The sequence below is a fragment of the Girardinichthys multiradiatus genome, chromosome 4 (genome assembly GCF_021462225.1).
Source record: "Girardinichthys multiradiatus isolate DD_20200921_A chromosome 4, DD_fGirMul_XY1, whole genome shotgun sequence".
Lineage (NCBI taxonomy): Eukaryota > Metazoa > Chordata > Actinopteri > Cyprinodontiformes > Goodeidae > Girardinichthys > Girardinichthys multiradiatus.
In genome coordinates this window covers 1,192,781-1,214,848 of record NC_061797.1, presented here as the reverse complement: position 1 = coordinate 1,214,848, position 22,068 = coordinate 1,192,781, and the positions used below count along the sequence as shown (strand labels likewise).

Genomic DNA, 22,068 nt, shown 5'->3' with positions numbered 1-22,068 from the left:
CTATTATGCCAGAATCCCATTGGACAATAGCTGGGTTTACAGACGGCTAACACAGACACCATAGGAGGTGTCGGCGTCTGATGAAGACGCAAGCACTGATGTCGGGCCCATCACGCTTTGGGACATTTCCTTAAATGCAGGAGCCCCCACGACAGTGATATCGAGAGCGCTGATTCCTCTCTACCTGTTTCACCGCACACTAGTTCATCTCTTGCCTGACCTACACAGTTTCAGCAGGATGACATTGGTATCCTACGTCCGGCACAGAGGGGAAGACGGCATCAACCTTTAATCACTAACCCTGGGTTGAGGCCGTGGAGGACAAGGAGAGCCCCGGATATGTTTGATGACTGGATCAGCCACTAGACGTGGCTTAATAAGCACTCTTAACTGAGTCGGCGCTGCCCTACACCCTGAACAAAGAAGAACAAAAAAAGAAATGAACAACAAAAAAAAGTTTTTTTTCTGCTCGAAGGTTAGCAGCTTGTTGTTTATTTAGATGGTAACATCCACCCTGTTTGAAGTGTTCTTGTTCTATCTGCTACATATTTAGTTTTTTTTACTACACGCTCTACAGGTTCAAGGAGTAGTTGCTGCTAAAATTGATATTTGAAACAATTGAGGCATTTTGGATGAAGCTAAGTAACCATGTATTTCATTAGCCTGGTATTTTTGTGTGTGATTCTTTAAGTAATTACTTATACAGTACACACCTGACTGTGACGGGGGTACATGGCCTTTATGGAGAACTGTTTGATTTATGATGTTCGCATGTTGTATGTGGCGTGTATTGTTGAGAATTAAAATCATTTAGTTTCATACTATGTGTTCAGTTTGCATGTGTAAGCATAAAACAGATATAACGTGTGAGCCTTAGAGAGAGAAGTCACAGAGGTCACCGTGGGGTTCAGGCTGGAAGAAGGTCAGGATGTTCGCCAGCAGCTGTAAGCAGTAAATGCCGGCTGTATGGGCAGTAAAGCAATAAATGCCGGCTGTTGGGCATGGTATAGATAATAACGTACTCCCACGGGGGTTGGCTAATTTACAGCGGCGACACAGACTTCGTAAATAATTCTTGGAGGGGAGATTTCAGCAGTCAGCTTTGAAGTACGGGTATAAGAGGCTTTAACACTGATGGTGGGTGAGACCACTCGGTGAATACACCCTAGCTTTGCTGATCCGAGTCTCTCCCTAAGGCCTTAGGTAATCTTTCTTCTTTGTATTATTATTTTATATTCAATTATGTATTGGACTTATTTACCAAATTAAACTTGTGTTAATATTAATTTGCTGTTCTACCCCGTTCTTTTTCACGGCATCCGGACTGGGGTGAGGTTGAGGCCGTAAGGTATTAGTGGTGGAATTATTTTACCTCAACAGTATGTAAGCAGTTTTCTTGTCTCTGACCGTGTAAAAAAAAAAGAGGAAGGTTATAGTTGGTTCTGGATGATGTGGGAAAATAAAGTTTGTATTGAATAAACTCACTAAGCCCGTTCAGCCTTTGTACTACGGTTAGGAGATCACTGAACAGGGAAAAGAACACAACAGTTATAAGGAAAGAGGCTTGGTGTAAGATATTGTCACATTCCAATAAGCATATAAGGGAGGCCAGGGGAACATTTACTCAGTACAATTTAATACATAGTTGGTATTTCACCCCATCAAAAATCCACAGGATAAGAGTTATGCCAAACAATCTATGTCAGAATTGCTGCTCAGAGCCAGGGACATTTTTACATGCTATATGGGAATGTGGCAGGGAATTGTGAGGTTTATAATTAGAAATTTTGAGTTGAGGTATTTAGTGACAGACAAATTATGATTTGATCTCCTTGTTGTTTTTTTTATATGTAAGTGTATATACATATGTAACTTGTTTATTTTATTTTTATTATTTTCATATTCTTATTTAATTATGTATCTATCTTTCTGCTATGATAATATGCCCAAAGTTTGAATGTGAAGAAAATAGGTGATGAGAAGCTGTCAGTTCATGTAAGAAGTTGTAAAAGTAAATAAAAATGTCAATTACCAAAAACAAAAACAAAATCAGCTGTTCAGACGCACATACATTTCTTCGAAAACACACAAAACAATACCACCATGAAACAGCTTGTTTGGTTCAGAAATTTATTTACGGCCCTTAAGCGAACCAGCATCTGCAGGCAGAGGGAGCAGGCATAGAACAGCTGCCCGTAATCAGACTGCCTGTATCGGGTCAAATGGAAGGAAGACCATGCTGAATCTGCGAAGCAAGAATATCGAGTATCAAGTGAAAATTAGTTTTCCAAAAGTGCAAACAACCAAAGGGGGAGAATAGCAAGTGCCAGTTCAAAACTTAAGGCTAGAGGACTGTTAAGCTCAGCACCATCTGTAGAATGGATCTTATCAACTGAATGACAGACACTAATCACAACACTGGTAAGGCTGAAGAGGTAAAGGAGCAGCAAATGTGGAGGAAAGTTTGCAAAGTTATCATATTCAGCTGGAAGGTTTGGCAGACGTTTCATCTTATACTGAAACTGTCCCAAAAAATTTATAATTTTTCTATTGTTAACAAAAGCTAATTAGCAAACCAAGTAGTAAATCAGACGTTTTCAGCACAAGAGAGGCGTGCACATTGACTGATGTGACCCATAATCGTGCCACATGTCAATCAGCCAAAACTTATTTTTATTTGTTTGATGATTTTTATGGGTGAGTGGTACATTGAGGCATTCAACAACAGAATATTGCTATGGTTTTACGTATTCTTGGACTTATACTTAGTCCCGCTGAGGTTCTACCAACCCCACCAGTTTTGTGGTTTTTTCTTCCATCTTAAAGTCCAGCTATTCTCCAATATCATAGAACTTATGAACTGGAACCTTGGTTGGATAAACTCTTTCTAAGCCTGCTTGATTTTAAGCTCATAGGGAAGCTATCTAATTAACCTGGAAAAATGAGATGCATACTGGAGTACCATCATGCCTATTATATTGCATAACTGCTCAAACATGCTCAACAGAGAGCACACTTGTAAAGCAAACATGCAAAAGGTTATTACATCTCCAATACATATGTCTGGTCCATCCATTAGTTCTGCTATTACTGTCAAAGAAAGCTGGTGTGGCTGGCCAAACTGCCCAAACAGTCAACACATTGTGTCCTTGCGAGGGTAGGGAGAGTTAAAAAAAGACCCTTCATCAGCTGAGCTACTACCTGGAATGATCTCAGAGGAACTTGCACTTAAAGCATCCAAAGACATCAGCTTGCATGATGTTTTTATATCTAAAGAGATCATGTGGATCTGGATGCCAAAATAGAAAACGGCCGAAGCAGGACCACAATATTTTTTAGGTAGAATTGAGAGCTATGAACCATTGTGAAAGCCTAGGGATTTTGTGGCAATTTATCCCCATCAGATTGACTAGAGAAAGGTACAAGGCAGAGATGACTGAAATAATTGATCCTGTTCACTCGCAAAATAAGTTACATTATCTTACTAAGATTTTCTTGTGGGGGCTGATCTTCTAGGAGCTGGCACTGGAGACACAGAGGTCCTTGTGGGCTCTCTGACACTTCAATGCACATCAATGTAGCCTAGGTCTGACTAATCCACATGCTTCTCACCCAAGGCACTATAGACTAATTTCTGATTGGTTAAAGAAAAAGATCCCTATTTTATTTCTTGTGAGCTTTCTGTAGTGTGCAAATCTTTGCCTTTGGAAGAGGAACGTACAGAGTGAAAGGTTCAAAAACATTTCAAAGGAATTATAGAAGGAAATTTATAGAAACCTATAAAATCATAGATCCATGGAGAGCGCAGCAATACTCTTATTACTTGCCTGTTTTATTAATAGACAGCAAACTTCAAGAGTTAGTGAAATATTGCAATTATAAAACATTAATGTTAGAAGAGCGTTGGGGGAAAAATCAAACATTAAGGACATGAAGGTTTGATAACATACTAAGAAGAAACAAAAATCATATTATTATATTTGTCAATCTACAGACATTACAAGATCCACTCTTTGGGAGATACTAAAGGCATACGTTAAAAGACAAGTAATTTCATAGAAAAGCCTGGAAAATAAACAACAAAGAGAAAAGAGAACCCAACTGAAGGAGGAAACAACAGACAAAATTCGTCTACCCTGTCAGTAACTCTACATAGAAAAAAATGTACTTTGCAAAGAGAAATTAAATTATTGTACACTACAAGAACCATTAAAACCTCAATCAAAGCAAAGCATATATTTTATAAGCAGGGAAACAAGTGGACAAGGATTTGACAAAACAAATAATACAAAAAGCTGCATCAAGGATTATTACAAAAATTCACAGATAATGGCCATGTTACAAGAGACCTAAAGGAGATAAATAATACATTTGAAAAGTTTTATTTGAAACCTTATACTACAATGTCAAAGATGAGCCGCACACTTATATGTTTTTAACAAAGTGACTACTCCAAGAATTAGTTTAGAAAATGCAGAACATCTTGAAAAACCCATAAAACAGAAAAATCAACAAACTATAAACAAAACTCTAAAGCACACTCTAAGGCCTCTAAAGAGCAAATTTCATTATTGCTGTTAGATGTTTTTAATGAGGCTTTACAAAAGAGCTCCAGCATTTTACAAGGGCAAATATTTCCCTTTACAGCAACAAAAAAGAAAAAATAGATAGGTTTTTAATATTAGTCTACCAAATCTTATATAATATAGTTGGGCATTTAATAATTATTATATGCCCAATAGTTATTGGACATATATTTATCTTGGAGATAAATCTCTAAGATAAATTAAAAAGTGTTATGGAAAATAAAGTGACTGTATTATTGCTAGAAGTGGTAAATTTAACTAAAGAGATTTTATTCAACAGAAAATAATGATGCAATCTGAAAAGAACATTGATGGAGAGAAAATAAAATTATTAATCACAATGATCAAGGAAATAATATCTTAGACAAATAGTGGTGAAATTCAAAAACAAAAACATGATACCAAGCCCATCTGAAATTGATAATTGACTACTTTAAAGATTAAGATCTTGTCAGTGCCTCTGCTCACACACACAGAAAACCTGTGGATGGTCCCCAGATGGGACAGTCTATAAGTACAAAGACTCAAAAAGCCCTTGTTCTAAAAATGTCACAGAAAGAGTATGTTTAATACTGATAATGAAACAGACCTCAAATTGAACCGAGCCATGTCATTTTGTAGTCATTTCAAAGTGATCCCATAAGAAAGTTCATAAAGCTGATGTAATATTTCCCTAAATAACTGTTGTAATTTAATTATTGTAAAAATTAGCTTTTCAGTGTTCCACTGCAGCTGACAATTTTGACCATTTTCGTCTGCAAGAAAGGCAGCAACACACTTCTTCAAAGTCAGTCTATATCCAGACGTCAGCATTACTCTGATTGCACCTTTCAATCTCCTTCTTGCTCTTCTGAAGCTGTCTGTCTTGTTTATGTGAGTCAGATCTCTTTGCTTGTCCCTGTGTGACTTCCATTTCCACACCTTGACAGTTCAGTGCACAGCTCCAGTCAGGCTGGTGACCCACCATAAGGCCCAGAATGGGTAGAGAGTTGGTGCTGGTCACTTCCCTGAAGCCAAAAGAAGATGTGAGAGAGGGTCTGTCGGGTGGAAACGGTTTATATTCACTCTGGATACCTGGACCGCTGCTCCAGGACTTCTTCTCTTTTTGTCTCAATGCCTGGCGGATCTTCTTCCAGGCCAGATGATTTAGCTCTAGGAGGTTCAGAATAATGCATAAAACTCCTACACAGAACATGAAGAGCAGAAAGATGGTCTTTTCTGTGGGCCTGGAGATGTAGCAGTCCACTGGCTGGCTGCAAGTGGAAGAAGTGCAAATAAAATGGACAGGTACATGGAACCCATACAGCTTCCATTGGGCAAAGACAAAGCCAATCTCCAAGACAGCCCGTAAACACACATGAAAAATGTAACATTTGGACAGAACTCCACCAGAAACAACTTGAACTACTACACTGCCCTCTCTGAAGGTGTGACCTTGAGTCTGGATCAAGGGCACTGTGTTGTTAAGGTGCTTTTCTTGGAGGTTCTGGGGAGTGAGGTCCCCCAGCACATCTTCTAGCCTGTGACCTGGATGCTTATGGGAGCGGATGGAGCAACTGTCTGAGTCACAGCTGCAGTTAAAGGTCTCTTCTCTTTCTTCTTGTTCTAAATCAAGGCCTTTATGCCTTGGTTCTTTTCCCAGCTTCTGAGAACTATTCTGTGGCTGCTTGGATAGATTGTGCCATGTGTAAATGATAAAACAAAGTGACGGAGTGGATACACTGATTATGTGAAACACCCAGAACCGAGGCTGTGAGATGGGTGCAAATGTGTCGTAGCACACAGTTGAACATCCTGGTTGTAGCGTGTTGCACACAAACATCTCTTGTTCATCCGTGTACACATCCTCTGTAGCAACAGCAACAATTAGCAGCCTGAAGATGACCATGACAGTGAGCCACAGGCGTCCCATCATAGTGGAGTGATGATGGACAGCATCAAGAAGACGTTTAAGCAAATTCCACTCTGTCATAGTGGCCTGTTGCTGCAAGCCGCTTTGACTAAGGAAGAGCTGCCAGAAATAGAGCTGTCCAATGAAAATATTCTACCTTCCTCCTGAACGTCCTAAACATTTAGAGTGATAACGTAAAACTCCAGGTGAAAGAATTCCTTCCCCGCTAGTCCACGTAACCTATGGTACCTTTTCTTTTGTAGATCGTTTAGCATTTGTTGTTTCTATAAACCACATCTGTTTTTTTCTGAATAAGTTCCTTTAACTTTTAGAGCACCTCGTGTCTGGAGGAAGCCTCTTCTGTCCCCTAATGTTTGCCAGCCCTGCTGGCTCACTATGCACAGTGGAGCCTCTGTAATAGAACCACCCATCTTTCATAGATAAGGAAACCCACTTGACACAGGTCACTTGGTACATTCACATCTCTCTTGTTGTGAGGATCCATTTTAAAACCGAGCCATCCTCGTTCCTTTCTAAGAGCAGCTACTGATAATGCAGTAAAAGAGCATTCTTCACAGATTACTTCTCTAAAAGCCAAGGAGCTCTTCCTTTTATGGTGATGTACATTCTAACAAACCATGTAGACTGTCAGATTCCTGACAGTCTGCACAATTTGTTCTACAAACATTTGTCTGCAAGACAATTAGTGGCAAAAAACTGTGAATAAAATGTTTCTAATTTGGAGGGAAAGAAATTGGTTGTTAAAGAAATTGCCCTGCTGTCTGGTAGGCTTTTCTGTGTAGAGGATGTTTTGGTCATATCTGTGTTTAAAAAAAAGGCAGTTAATAGGTCTCCTTGGCTAAAAATACTTTGCCCCCAAGATTAAAAAGCACTCATGCAATCATTTTCTATTACCAAATGCGGCCTGGTAAGCTGTCACTGTCACAAGAATAAGTCAAGATTTTGCTTTTTACACAAATAAACTTAATTATGGATAAAAAATAAAAATAAAAACTTTCTGTAATTTTAAGTATATCATGCAAAACGATTCACTAAAGTATCAACCCACAATTGTGGAGCCAGCAATCCTAAATCCAAGGGGTCTGGGTTTAAGCTCCATATAAATGCAAGGCATGCGTGCAATCATTATAAAAAGGATAACAAGGTAAATACATCAATGTTAAATTCTATGAATGTAAACCGGCAAAAGAAAGTGGAAGAAAACTGGCACTGTGTTAAAACAATAGCAAATGTGCAAAATATTGCATAAACTCATGATGACCCTGAGAGTCTGAGGTCTCTGAAATTAAGGGAACCTTTTTGACCATATTGGATGAAATGACCAAAATGCATGACCAAAAGACCTGGCGCATGTGGCAATACAAAATACACAAGTCATCAAATCCAAAATTACATTAGCTGAGATGGCACAAACTGAATTAATTAAAGAAGTTAAAGAAAGTTTGAGTTTTGCAAAGACTTGCAAAAAAAGGTGGTTGTACAGTATTATTTAAATGGTGCCATCCATGAAAGCTTCATATACTTTCAGTCTTCTGAAAGCCAGTGCAGTAGGTCCCAGTGAAATGATGGCTAATTGTCTAGAGAAACATGGTCTGGACAAGAGAAATAACCTTTGGACAAAGGTACGACGGTGCATCAGCTATGAGTGGGAAGCATTCTGGTGTATCTGCAAGAATGGTGGGTTTTCACTGACGTCACTGAAGACGCAGCTTCACTTCCAGTCCGCCATCTTGGGTGTCTCCCTACGGCTTCACGCTTTTCACAACATTGCAACACTGAATTAATTTTTTGACAATGGCGAAGCCTCTAGAGTCGTTACAGCCTCCTGATAAGGCCATGTACCTCAAGAAAATTGCAATCATCAACAAGGTGGATACATATGTTGGTTTGTTTAGCACAAATCCGGACGATTGGTTGCACATAATTTTTGACTAGTAAGTATGCAACTGAGCAGCTCACGGTCTTGGCAAAATACTTTCCAATATTATTACAATACATGTAGACAAACATTATCCAAATCCGCCCTGGATGTCAGATTCAGCCACAGTAGTCGACGTTGTGTACTCAGTGTTTTTGTTTTCTCACACTGATTTTCTGTCATGGCTGGCAGACGATAGAGTGAACGTTAGTCTTGACCACCACGCGCAGCACAACCCACAATTAAGCAAGTTTTCTGCATAGTTAAATTGAATGGTCTGGAGTTTTGCTTCACTGATCACGCTAATACAATTAATTGATCACACAATTGATCACACTAATACAACGAAAACCGCCTGCAGCTGCCACCCAAGATGGTGATCATGAAGTGTGGTCACGTGACTGTGACGTCATTTGAAAACCATCCATTCAAAGCAGTGTCAGATTTGTTTTTTAGATTCATTGTAATGCACATTGCTTGAACTTTAGATTTTAGATTTGGGCTGCATGGTGATAGCACTGTTGCCTTGCAGCAAGAAGATCCTGGGTTCGACTCACGGCCAGGGGTCTTTCTGCATGGAGTTTGCATATTCTCCCAGTGCATGGGTGGGTTCTCACCGGGTACTCTGGCTTCTTCCCACAGTCCAAAAACATGACTGTTAGATTAATTGGTCTCTCTAAATTGCCCTTAGGTGTGAATGAGCGTGTACATGGTTGTTTGTCCTGTATATCTCTGTGCAGCCCTGCGATGGATTGGCGACCTGCCTATCTCCAAGGCTGCTGGAGATAGGCACCAGCTCCCCCGTGACCCACTATGAAATAAGCGGTATAGAAGATGGATGAATTAATTTTAGACATGATTAATCTAATCCTTAGTAAATGGATATGTACCACAGGCTTTTGAGGTAGTTGTAATTAAACCTTTACTTTAGAAACCTTCGCTTGATCAAGATGATTTAATAAATTACAGACCTATATCCAATTTTCTGTTCTTGTCTAAAATTCTTGAGAAAAGTTGCTAATCAAATGTGTGAGCATTTACACAGCAATGACCTGTTTGAAGAGTTTCAATCAGGTTTCAGAGCTCATCATAGCACTGAAACAGCTCTGCTGAAAGTCACTAATGATATTCTCCTAGCCTCAGATAATGGACTTGTGTCTGTACTGGTTCTTTTAGATCTCAGCGCTACATTTGATACAGTTGATCACAATATTCTATTAGAAAGGCTGGAATATGCTGTAGGGATCAAGCAAACAGCACTAGGCTGCTTTAAATCTTATTTGTCTGTCAGATTCCTGTTTGTTCATGTAAATGATAAATCATCTTCAAACTCCAGGGTTAATTCTCTATTATCAAGATGTCCACAAAATGCAGTTAAAAGCTTTCAGCTGATTCAAATGCTGCAGCAAGAGTTTTGATGAAAATTAAAAAGAGAGATTATATTTCTCCTATTTTAGCTTCCCTTCATTGGGTCACCGTTAAATCCGTTGCCGTTAAATCGAGCTCACGGTATTTGCCTTCTTTTGACATCCACTCATACTAGGGCCTTCATCTGGGTCCAAATTTTGTCCAGGGCCAAGATCGGAGTTAGCCACAATGCTCTCACCTCACAGTCATGCATCATTAATTCTCTTGTTTTAACGTACAATGCAATTCGCTACCTGCTGCAATATAGAGGTAAGGAATTATTACATGATTACGCCGCCAGTCTACAGCACAGACACTCGAAAATGGCATATTATTTGCAGATAATAATTCATTCGTTTTCAAAAAATCTTTTTAGACCAATTAGGTGAAATTTGATAATTTTCCACGGCACACCTGACAATCACTTACATGAGATTGAAAAACACTGCCATAATCTCAGAGACAGACTTCCATCAGTTCTAAGATTGTAGAATCTTGTAAATGAAAGACATGGCGAAAGATCATTGGAGGTGAGGGGTCCTGCTTCCCAAATAGATCTACAATTCATAGGGCTTTTGGTTACCTTTTATAAAATTATTGGTGCTGCCAAATGTCTTACTCATGCTCCACTCCACTCCAGCACTCATGATCTAAGAAGTATTAATGTCTTCAAATGTCAAAATTGAACATTTATATTTCAACCCAGTTAGGTTGAAATGAAGAAAAAACATGTCACTATATACATAAAAGGAAGATGTAAATGAGGTGAATAAGTAGTTGCTGTATTGTACATGATGATGTCAGTAGCCTAAGCCTAAATGGTTATCTTCAATGCTTCCCCGTCTGTGGAGTTGTTCTTTGGTGTGCTGCAATTTCCTGTCTAGCTTCTGAATGCAGCAGGTACCAGAGCTGCAAGCAAGAATGTCTGTTGGGAACCAATGTGGCCAAGGGCATGGCTGTACAGTGGGCACTTATTCCGGTGCCAGTGCAGTTTATTTATATTTTCTTTTACTTGAAACGATTTAAAATTGTGTAAATTAACAACTACAAAATTTGAACTCTTTGGGCTTCTTATCTGTGCAAACCAAACTTTCAAACAAAATCCTGTGATGGAGACCAGAAAACCAATAATGCCAATGGTTCTTAAACCTTTTGTCACAAACAGAACCTCAGAAAATGCAAAATTTTCAAGTACAACTATTTTCACAGACTTATGAAATTCAGTTGTACAACAGAACTTGTACTCGGCCAAGATAAATAGGTTTTAGTTATTCGTTTGATATTTCTACAGAAGTTGGTCTATATACTAATTAAAGCTAAATATTCTTTGTGTATCAGTGTAAAGTGAAAGTGAAAATGTCCAAATTGTGTCCGATTAGCCTCCCTGGTGTCATATGACCTGTTAGTGTTACCAGGTCTCAGGTGTGCGTGGGGAGCAGGCATGTTAAAGTTGGTGTTATCACTCTCTCATACTGGACACTGGAAGTTCAACATGGCACCTCATGGCAAAGAAAAAAATTATTATGCTCTACATCAGGGGTGTCAAACTCCAGCCCTCAAGAGCCTGTGTCCTGCAACTTTTGATGGGTGCCAATGCCAACACACCAGAATTAAATAGCTGAATTACCTCCTCATGTACTCAAATTCTACAAATTATGTCTAATGACATAATTACAAGATTTAAGTGTGTCAACAGAAAGACACATCTAAAAATTGCAGACGCCAGCCATCAAAGAGTGGAGTTTGACAGCTGTGCTCTACATAAAGATGGCCTGGGCTACACGAAGACTGTCAACACTGCAGCATGGTGGCCAAGACCATACAGCGATTAAACTGGACAGGTTCAAATCAGAACAGGCCTCGCCATGGTCGACTAAAGAAGTTTAGTGCACGTGCTCAGCATCATATCCAGAGGGTTGTTTTTTTTAATATACATGTGAGGGCTGCTAGCATTGCTGCAGAGGTTGAAGGTGTGGGGGTTCAGACTGTCAGTGCTCAGACCATACACCCAACAGCGCATCAAAATGGTCAGCATGGTTGACATCCTAGAAAGGAGCCTCTTCTAAAGATTATGCACACTAAGGCCTGCAAACCGTTTGCTAAAGACAAGTAGACTTGGAAAATAGATTACTGGAACCATGTCCTATGGTCTGATGAGACCAAGATAAACTTTTGTTCAGATGGTGTCAAGCGTGTGTAGTGACCAAGGGGCTCATGTACAAAAGAGTGCACCGCTTTTATACTAAACGTTTGCGGTAGGGAGAAATTCTGAAACTTGCGGTGCACAAAAAAATTCAGATTTACAAAACTGTGCGTAGACATGTCACCGCACATGTAGCAAATAGCCTCCCGCAATATAAAAGCAACCTCCCAAAAATGGCATGCAAAACGGATAGGGTTTGTCAGGTCCAGTAACTTCTTTAAGAAGTTTGAAAAATACTGCCAGGGGAAGTGTTCTGAGTTTAAACGGCCCTCTAATCTACTTTCAAGATTTAAAAGCTGCCCACTTCCTTGTGAGTAAACATGCAGAGATAGATGCGCATACTCGGCTAAGGTTTGTTAAGTTCGAAAGATACTGCCGAGGGGAGGTCCTGAGTTTCTTAAAAAATCTAAAAGTGGCTGACTTCCTTGTGAGTAAACAGCTGAGAGAATATAACATTGAAACATTGTAATGGAAATTCTTTTATTAAGTGTTCTAAAGTGTTCCAACGTGTATGACCTTTATGGTGCGTTCACACCGAACGCGGTTTCTGCGAATATTTCGCCTCATTTGTGTGCTTTTGCCCGCTTGACATTCCATGTGAACTCCGCGTTGGCATTTGGTAACAAGCGGCAACGCTTCGCCGCGTCATCAAGTAGGAGGAACTTCCATCTGCTGCTTGCTGGTTTCAACTGAACATGGCCGACATGGATTTCACGGATAATTACGGTATTTTACCTGTGGAGAGCCGAAAAACGCTGCCGACCTCGACGTCCCTGGGTTCACCAGATTCTTCAGGGACGGGAACAGTTCGGAGAGTACCACCACCTACTCCAGGAGCTGCGTCTGGATGACGGTCGATTTCAGCGGTACTTCCGTCTATCCAGGACCCAGTTCGAAGATCTGCTGTCCCGCAGTGGGAGACGAATCGGCCTCCGGGACACCAACTACCAGCACTATATCCCCGCTGCTGAAAGCCTGTCCATCTGTCTTCGGTGAGTAAATAAATCTCAGCTCAATAAAAAAATTGCCGATTTTTAATGTCCATATCTCCTAAATATAAGATATTTGTGCCTAAACATAACCAGGCCAGGTCCTTTTTGTACTTGTCTCGGTAAAAGTAATTAGTTGAGTCATACGACTCTGGCTTGCCGCACACCGCCACTATGATCTGGTCCTCCATCTTCACTGACAACCGCTTCTTCTCCGCTGCGGTCTTTCACCCTACGTCACAGCCACATCCAGTCCCTGATTGGTTGACACAACCCCAATTTAGGGAAAAGTTCCGATTTTTCAACTCGTCCATCGCTCTCGCTCCGCTCCCGCTTCGCTTGGCGCGCCTTCCATGCTGCGTTCTCTGTGTCCTTTGCACCGCGCCGCTCCGCTCCTGAACGCACCTCTACATAGGGATAACATGTAAATCGGCTGCTCTTTTCGCAGAAACCGCGTTCGGTGTGAACGCACCATAAGGCTACCTTTCTCCTCGGAACATCCGTGTTAGAGAGGAAGCTGTAAAAGCCAGTATCAGACGTTTAATGGTTAAAACCCCTCCTTTAGGGTGATGTCTCAGGAAGAGCAGATGGTCTGCTCGTAGATAACTTTATTACCTCTGACCCAAGGAGGGTCTAGGGCCATAAAACACAGACTCTTTGAAGTTGATATAACACTGTCATGTTTGGTATAAATACATGTGTGGGACTGGTGTTCGGGGCTCTGCTTCACTGACTAACCTCAGTGACAGGGTCTTCAAACGCTGAATGCCTTTGAATAAAACTTATAAAGACAAAGTCTGGATTTTCTCTTGTTGTGATAAGAAAATTCCACTACAACATCAACTGGCCATTGTACATGTGTGTGAGTCAATAACAATGAGCTAGCAGAAGTAGCATATGGGGGAGACGTTACACTGACAGACATTGAATGGTAAATGCTAAGCTAACGGACGCTAGCTCACTGAATAAACTCTACTGTGAATAAGCTTTGGTGCCTGAGAGATAAAGAAATAAGCTCCCGTTTGGACCAGGAAACGGTGCTGTAGCGCCTGGTCGGCCAGAGTGTATGAAAGCGTGTATGTGAAATAAAAGAATGACCTGTCTAGCAAGCATAGGAAACAGGGAAGAAAGTATATTAGCGAGCTTTACCCACCAAGATGCTTTAACAATTCAAAACAACAGTTTGATGGAGCGTGTTTGGGTCACAAAATAATCGATGAGTCATGCTAATTAAAACTTAAGGTATATGTGGCATTATAAATTTACTTTAAATAGTTTCCTGATCTGAGACTAATTGGGATTTTGAGTTTTACAGGTCTGGGGAGCAGCTGCAAAGAGGTAAACAAGGTCCTGGCCAGCCCATTGACCACCTGCTTGAAGGGTAAAAACATTTTAAACTGTCAGCGTGATTTATTAAATAAGGTATTGTCTTTATGCCAACTAAGGATTGTCAGAATAACAATTTAAGACCATAAAAGCAGGCCTGATCCTCAACAGTACCATAATAACATTCGGTCGGTTCTTTATGGTAAAACAAAAGGAATTCCAGACAACAAAAATGTTTCTCCTCAAACGGGATTTTGATTAACAGAGGTTTAGACTTTTTCCAGTTAGGTTCAGAATGATCAAATTAGACTCAAATTCAACACAAATGAAACCATGCTTTAACATAATTACTGGAGACTAATAAAAACTAGCTACCCTGTTTTTAAAAATAATGACTAACTGCATTAGAAAAATATAGAATAATCTAAATAAAGCTAAATTAGAATAAAAAACACAGCCATTATAATCTTGGAGATGGATACCGCTTAAATTGTTATGAAACCAGATGATTAAAAGAGAGCAGTTTTATCATGGCAAAACAGAAATGTTTGTAGTGTCACTTCGACCTGGCCTCTGACTTAACTAATTCTTTCAACCATGATGTCATATAGGTAGTGTTGAAGTACCCCTTTAAAGGGGCCTTCTGCGCGTTCGTTTATTCACCGGAATTCACAACACATTAGAATAAATCACACGGAGACAGCTGTATGTTGTTCAAATAGCTGGACCCAGGGAGAAGAACTCACACCGAGATGTCTTCTGAGGCTCTCTCACTGGGCTCATTTCTTTTATTAAAACACACACGAAAAATGGGCAGCGCCCTTGATTACAATATTTTCTCACATGTAGTCACGTACACACTTTTCCGGCTTACCATATTTAGACAGTCATTGTCCTGCACCTGCACCATGTTTTCTACTGATATGAGAAGGGAGTAAGTCAGTCAGTTGTACTATCTCTATTTTTCACACACTCCTGCAGTTCTTCAGTAATTTTCCACCTCACCTCTCCTGAGAGAAATACTTTTGCAGACCACACAATACACAATGTCTTATACTCACACGTTACCCATTTTATTTCCCACATTGGTTATGAACATAGTAATAATAATGATGCACACACATAATATATCTCCACAATTTCCCCCTTTTGAAGTCTCCTAAGACTTCCCCACTACTTGAAGATGCTTCATAAAAGAGTTGAACAATCATTACAACCTGTGGAGCAGAAGGAAATGTTTGTCATCATGCTTTTTGACCCTGCCTCCAATGCCATGCCATGTGCCCAGGGACTATTGCCTGTCCGGCCTTTGTAGTCCCAAGGATGCTTACAACCTTCTAAGTCTTGACAGGGAGTATTGACCCCTCTAACTGGAGGGTGTCTATCCGTGCTTTATTCCATAGTCTGTCCAAATATGCCAATGTAATATTCTACCATCCTTCTGCTCCCTAGACAGTAATACACATCAGACGCCCTGTCAATTAGTCTTACGGGTTAATCTTCGTCCTCCTCCTCGTTAGCATCAACCGCAAGCAAAGGCATCATATGGTTGAAGTAATAAAGCGAACAATCAAAGATCTTATACTGGTACACAGCAACATCCACAGGTAACCATAATAGCTACAAAAACAGCAATGGATATAAACAATGACATAATCAACCCTTTCCAGTGTCCAAACATGCCCGTCATCCAGTTTTCTAATTGATTGTCTATTCCTGAGTGCTCATGCATGGTCGCGGAAAGTGTTTTTAACCCTTCTAGAGCTTTTGAGACGGAACCATCAGGTGCAGTGTTGTTGGGAATAAAAGTGCAACACATATCCCCAAACATCGAACAGACGCCCCCTTTTTCTGCTAACAACATATCTAATGCCATTCGGTTTTGCACAGCCATGAGGGAGGTTGGTGCCAATTGGGCCTTCTACTGCATCCCTGGTTAGGTTAGCTAGACGTAAAACATTGTAATGGATGTAGTTGATGCGGTCTACGTTTTTATTTGGGGTCACCGGAAAAAAGGCTGCAATTATTGGGATATTTTCAAAACCTGCTGAGATTTGATCCGTGATTTTATATTCATTTGGCACTCCCCGAGGTACTCCTATGGCATCAATGTAAGTGGGGGAGCCTTGACTTAGGTCAAAGGTTCCTGCGCTCCTTTTCATGACGTGCCTTCTTCTTCTACGTGTTAACGCCCTGGTCTTATCATGAGTGGTAGTGGCAGATGTTATATTAGGTCCTATCAGGACCAGTGGTGCCTGTAGCCTAACCATGGCACACAATCCTACAGTCTCTTGTGGGATATTAGTGAGCAGTCTATGGTCTCCGCAATAATAGTAGAGTCCTGATCTTGCCCAACGTCCAATGCCCGCGCCTGAAGCGGTCCTATTACACCAATCTAAGGGGATCTGTCCCACATTGATTTTAGGGTTCTGAGCAGTAAAATTAAAACAAGTATAAGTACCATTCCCTTTTTGAGGGGTAAATGGTCCTGTTTTGGTGTTATTGGGAATGGGAGGAAAAATGCTGGCTAGTGTGGCGCAGTTAGCTGGTGTGGCCTCCTTAGTTAGTTGTATCATACAATTATAACCACACGTGTCCTCTGGATACAGAGGGGCGGGATCTGTGGTAAGATGTGGTCGGGCCGAGGCACAGGCCACACACTCAGCTCTACTTTGTTCTTTTGCTGTTTGTGTTATCCACTGAAGCCAAAGGTTATCTTCGGTATATCCTGTGGCCATTTGGATTACCTCTATAGGTTTCAATTTGGAGTAATCAAGTTCCATCACCTGGGGTTTATTTTTTGGCCTGACTGTCGGTGGGACGGTAATTGTGTTGTCCTGGTGCACAGACGGTGTTCGAAAATTAATTTTTATTGGTCCCCATGTGTCTGTTCCTGACTGCCATACTGCAAGAGTAAAATACTCTACAGAGGGTCGAGTGCAGTTAACGTTCATGGAGAGCATAAGGGGGTTACGTCCGTTGGTAAAGGCTCCACCTGGCGTGCCACGCAGGATGCTGATAATTGTCAAATTACCGGGTACTGCCTTTTTATCAGGAGTCCATCCCGAGCCCCTCCAACTAGTCACCCCACTCCAAGAGCCACATGGTAGGGGTATGGGCCAGGAGTCCCCCGATTGTTTACAGTGCTTAGACCATCTTTCGTCCATGCATAAATAAATGGGATAACCTTCCCACCCGGTTCTGCCATTCCCGCTATTCACTACCAGACAGAGGTCAAAAGAAAAGGTGGTGGTGGCCCCAAAAACATAATTGAGCTCTATCCCCTCGTATTTAGCCAGGCACCGGTCCGCTTTTCCCTTATGGGTTGCGTGTTTGAACATTTGCTCAGTTTGGCGGCTGTCAGAGCATGTCTGGAATGGAAGTTCACAATACAAACCTAGAATCAATGTGACAATGAAAAATGCTAAAACACCTATACCTCCCGTGACCCAACCCTTAAGGGGCCTGTGTCCTAGATTTTTACCTCCCATTATTTTCAAAGGTACCTGCAAAGGAAGATAAGGATTAACAATATGGTGAAACACAAAAGACCTCTTTTTTTCTTTTTTTTTTAAAGTTCAGTGTTCAGTTCAGTTCTTCGGTGGGAGAGCAGCTACGACCACCAGTGAAAGAGAGGAAAGCTCAATCACATCCGCCTCTTCTGTGTGATGTCCTGGTCTTCACTCACAGGTGTAGACTGACCTGGAGGTAAGTGGTCTCACCAAGGGATTATTCGGCCCCTATTGGTGGGACCACTGATCTGACGATGCACCTAAGGTGTAGACTACCCTTTAGGTGTAAATGAACGCTTTCTCACCCTAGGGGATTATTCTGTAAGAGGTCTTCAGTCCCTCTGTCCGGGGGGTTCTGTGGGGGCCCTAAGTAGTGGTCTGGCCCAAAGCTGGGTTCATCTCAGGCTGGCAGCTGAAGTGAAGGTTGCTGCTGTTGACCTCCATGTGGTGGACCACCCTGTCCTCGATACGGGCGTTGCCCTGGGCCTCCTCTGGGTCCATACCCACGCCCATATGCCTCAAGGTTGTACGGACATTCTCGGCTCCAGTGACCCTGCTCCTCACAGTAGTAGCAAACGTCAGCACCCCCCCATCGCCTTGGTGGTCCTCCACGGAATCCACGGCCCCATGGCCCGCCCCTGCCCCTGAACCGGCCTGGTTGGGCATGATAAGGATCAGAGGTTGCAGACCTCGGTGCAATCGTGTCCTGATGACCAGGAAAGGGAGGAGTCTGGGGGACCTGAGACACCCCACCTTCATACATTTTTTGGGAGTTTTGTTGTCTTTCTTCTTTTCTTCTGCTTTCTGCTTTGCTTCGGCCAACTGCATTTTTAGCAATTGGGTCTGCAGGGTCTTAAGTTCCTCCTCATCTTTCTTATGGTCCTCTCTTATTTTGGACAGGTGGTGAATCAGATGGCGATCCCAAGTTCCTGTGTCCGCTCCAAGCATGTCAGGATTGTCGTCCATACTGGCCTTCACCTGTTGGGGCAGTCCTTTAAGGACAGCATCTCTGAACCAGTCTCGCTGTGTCCCCTCATTAGCTGGGTTAGTTCCTATCTGAGTTTGCCACATGGATTTACACTGGTCCAGGTATTCCCTGGGGTTAATTTTAGGGTCCCATTCAAACTTAGGAATCCTGGTTACAGGGTATGCTGTTCTCAATGCATCACCTAGCCAGTGGACATGCTGGGTGAAGAGGTCAGAATCCGGGGCTCTTGAAGTGTAAGCAGCAGTCTCAATCTCTCTACATGTGTGGTATGGCATGCACCGTCCTGCCACTGCTCTATAATCTCCCAATGCTAGTGTGGTGCCTGCCGTCAGGGTGCCTAAAGTCTGGAGACACACTGCTGCTCCTTCAGTTATGGGGGGCAACTTGTCACAGAGAGCCGTAATGTCGCCCAGAGAGAAAGGTTTATACCTACAGGGGGCTCCAGAGCCTTGTTGCTGTAAAAGGGGATAATTGGTTTTTGGGGCATAACTAAAGCCTTCTGGTTTAGCTGCATCTTTGCGGGTTAAATGTTCCCTTAACTGTCCAACTGTCTGACTGCGTATTGGGGATCCGTCCTCAGGATGGTTGTGCTGCGGATCTGCTCTGTCTTCTCCATCTTCCTGTGGTATGCTGTGGCTGTTTTTCTGCAGCTCTACAGCTGGGGTAGAGGTGTAACAAGGTGTGGGTGTGAGAAAAGGATTGGGACACAAAACCCTATCTGGCCTCCAGGATCCACTTAGCAGTAAACTGATCCCACCGGATCAGTCCCTGCTCCTTGTAAGCCAGAGCTTGGGCCGGGTGTCCCGGGTGGCCCCCGTGCCCCAGCCTCTGAAATTAGAGAAGCTGGTTGGGAGAATTGTTGTGGGGGTGAGCGAAAGGGATTTGTTTTGCTCAGGCTTCTTTGATGTTGTTCTTGTTTTCTTTCTCTTACCTCTCTGTCCTGAAAGGCTGCTCTTTCTGTGTCCAGAAATGATCCATCAGATGCTGACATAGATAATCCAGAAGTTCCACTGACAGATTCATTCCCCCCTTCTGGAATTTCTAAGCCATGCAGTACAAGTGTTCCATTTTCTACTTCCAATATGGGGTACAATCCACCAGGGGGTGCACCAGTGAGGGAGCTGCATGGGGAGGAGGGTCTATATAGGGGAGGTGTGTCTGGGCCCATCTCCTGAGCTGATTTTGACCCCTCCTTCTTGTCTCCTTTTCTGGGTTCTCCTTGGTAAATCAAAAGTATGTCTCCCCAGAAGCGCTATTCTTTTTTTAAATTTATCTTTGTTTGTCTTGTACTTACTTTTGTGTTTTATTTTACCCCAAATAATCATCCAGCTTCAGTCGCACACACACACACATTTCAGCTCGTACTGCCTCAATTCAACACAACTGTCTGTGACAGACAGTCGCACACAGGAAATATGCAAAAATATGCAGAAACAATCCACTACAAGCCACTTCACCCTATATTCAATAAATGCATTTATTTTCCCTCAAATAATCAAAAATCCAACCGCATTTTTAATTCAGAATGTGTGTTCAATGATTTAACATGGACTGCACTCCCAGTCACTTGTGTAATTCCTCCGTGTGACCGCTAGATGGGCCTCTAACCCTTCATAAAATTTCTGAATGAATGAGTCACCTGTTTAAAAAATTCAGATGAAGTTCTATCAGGACTTTAACCTGTGTCAATACTTTGTGTTTTGCCAAAAACACGGGACTTAAATCCAGCTTTATCTTATTAATTCGTCAATCAATAACTTGGGACGGCACACCCAGCAATATCACCTTTTATTTCAGCCTTCAATAACGACTCTAACCTTGAAGCTGCCGTATTTTGCCGACACTGTCAGCAATTCTATATCTGACTCTATTTTAACACGTCCAGTTAACGCACACTCTTTTACAGTTTTGCAGAGTAAAATGACATTCAGAACCAACTGACACCTGGTTAATTTAGCCTATATATAAATTCAATCGGAGAGTTTAATAAAATAGGCTCTGCCTCACCTTTTTTGAAGATTTATGGGCGCCCGGTGTCAGAAGATTCCGTCTGTCACACCGTTTTTGTCCACGTCGGGGGTCACCAAATTGTTGAAGTACCCCTTTAAAGGGACCTTCTGCGCGTTCGTTTATTCACCGTAACCTGGAGGAATTCGCAACACATTAAAATAAATCACACGGAGACAGCTGTATGTTATTCAAATACCTGGACCCAGGGAGAAGAACTCACACCGAGATGTCTTCTGAGGCTCTCTCACTGGGCTCATTTCTTTTATTAAAACACACACGAAAAATGGGCAGCGCCCTTGATTACAATATTTTCTCACATGTAGTCACGTACACACTTTTCCGGCTTACCATATTTAGACAGTCATTGTCCTGCACCTGCACCATGTTTTCTACTGATATGAGAATGGAGTAAGTCAGTCAGTTGTACTATCTCTATTTTTCACACACTCCTGCAGTTCTTCAGTAATTTTCCACTTCACCTCTCCTGAGAGAAATACTTTTGCAGACCACACAATACACAATGTCTTATACTCACACGTTACCCATTTTATTTCCCACACTGGTTATGAACATAATAATAATAATGATGCACACACATAATATATCTCCACAGTTTATTTACAGGGGTTGGACAATGAAACAGAAACACCTGATTTGGGGGGTGTAGGGCCTCCTTTTGTGGCCAATACAGCATCAATTCGTCTTGGGAATGACATATACAAGTCCTGCACAGTGGTCAGAGGGATTTTAAGCCATTCTTCTTGCAGGATAGTGGCCAGGTCACTACGTGATACTGGTAGAGGAAAACGTTTCCTGACTCGCTCCTCCAAAACACCCCAAAGTGGCTCAATAATATTTAGATCTGGTGACTGTGCAGGCCATGGGAGATGTTCACTTTCATGTTCATCAAACCAATCTTTCACCAGTCTTGTTGTGTGTATTGGTGCATTGTCATCCTGATACATGGCACCGCCTTCAGGATACAATGTTTGAACCATTGGATGCACATGGTCCTCAAGAATGGTTCGGTAGTCCTTGGCACAAGTATTGGGCCAAGTGAATGCCATGATATGGCAGCCCAAACCATCATTGATCCACCCCCATGCTTCACTCTGGGCATGCAACAGTCTGGGTGGTACGCTTCTTTGGGGCTTCTCCACACCGTATCTCTCCCGGATGTGGGGAAAACAGTAAAGGTGGACTCATCAGAGAATACA

General features: G+C 41.9%; 1 protein-coding gene across 1 annotated transcript; it reads right to left on the bottom strand.

Annotated features, from left to right (window-relative positions):
- Positions 1-3,798: 3,798 nt before the first annotated feature.
- Positions 3,799-8,616, bottom strand: gjd6 (gap junction protein delta 6). The gene is made up of 2 exons (XM_047362671.1): positions 6,095-8,616; positions 3,799-6,007 (listed from the first exon to the last, which is right to left on the bottom strand). The coding sequence occupies exons 1-2, from the start codon at positions 6,556-6,558 to the stop codon at positions 5,380-5,382; spliced, it is 1,092 nt and encodes a 363-aa protein (XP_047218627.1). The 5' UTR covers positions 6,559-8,616; the 3' UTR covers positions 3,799-5,379.
- Between the last annotated feature and the right edge of the window lie 13,452 nt (positions 8,617-22,068).

Coding starts and splice junctions, on each gene's coding strand:
- gjd6 (XM_047362671.1), bottom strand. CDS start 6,558: ATGACAGAGTGGAATTTGCTTAAACGTCTTCTTGATGCTGTCCATCAT. Junction 6,008..6,094: donor GGTCACAGGCTAGAAGATGT/GCTGGGGGACCT, acceptor TCACACCTTCAG/AGAGGGCAGTGTAGTAGTTC.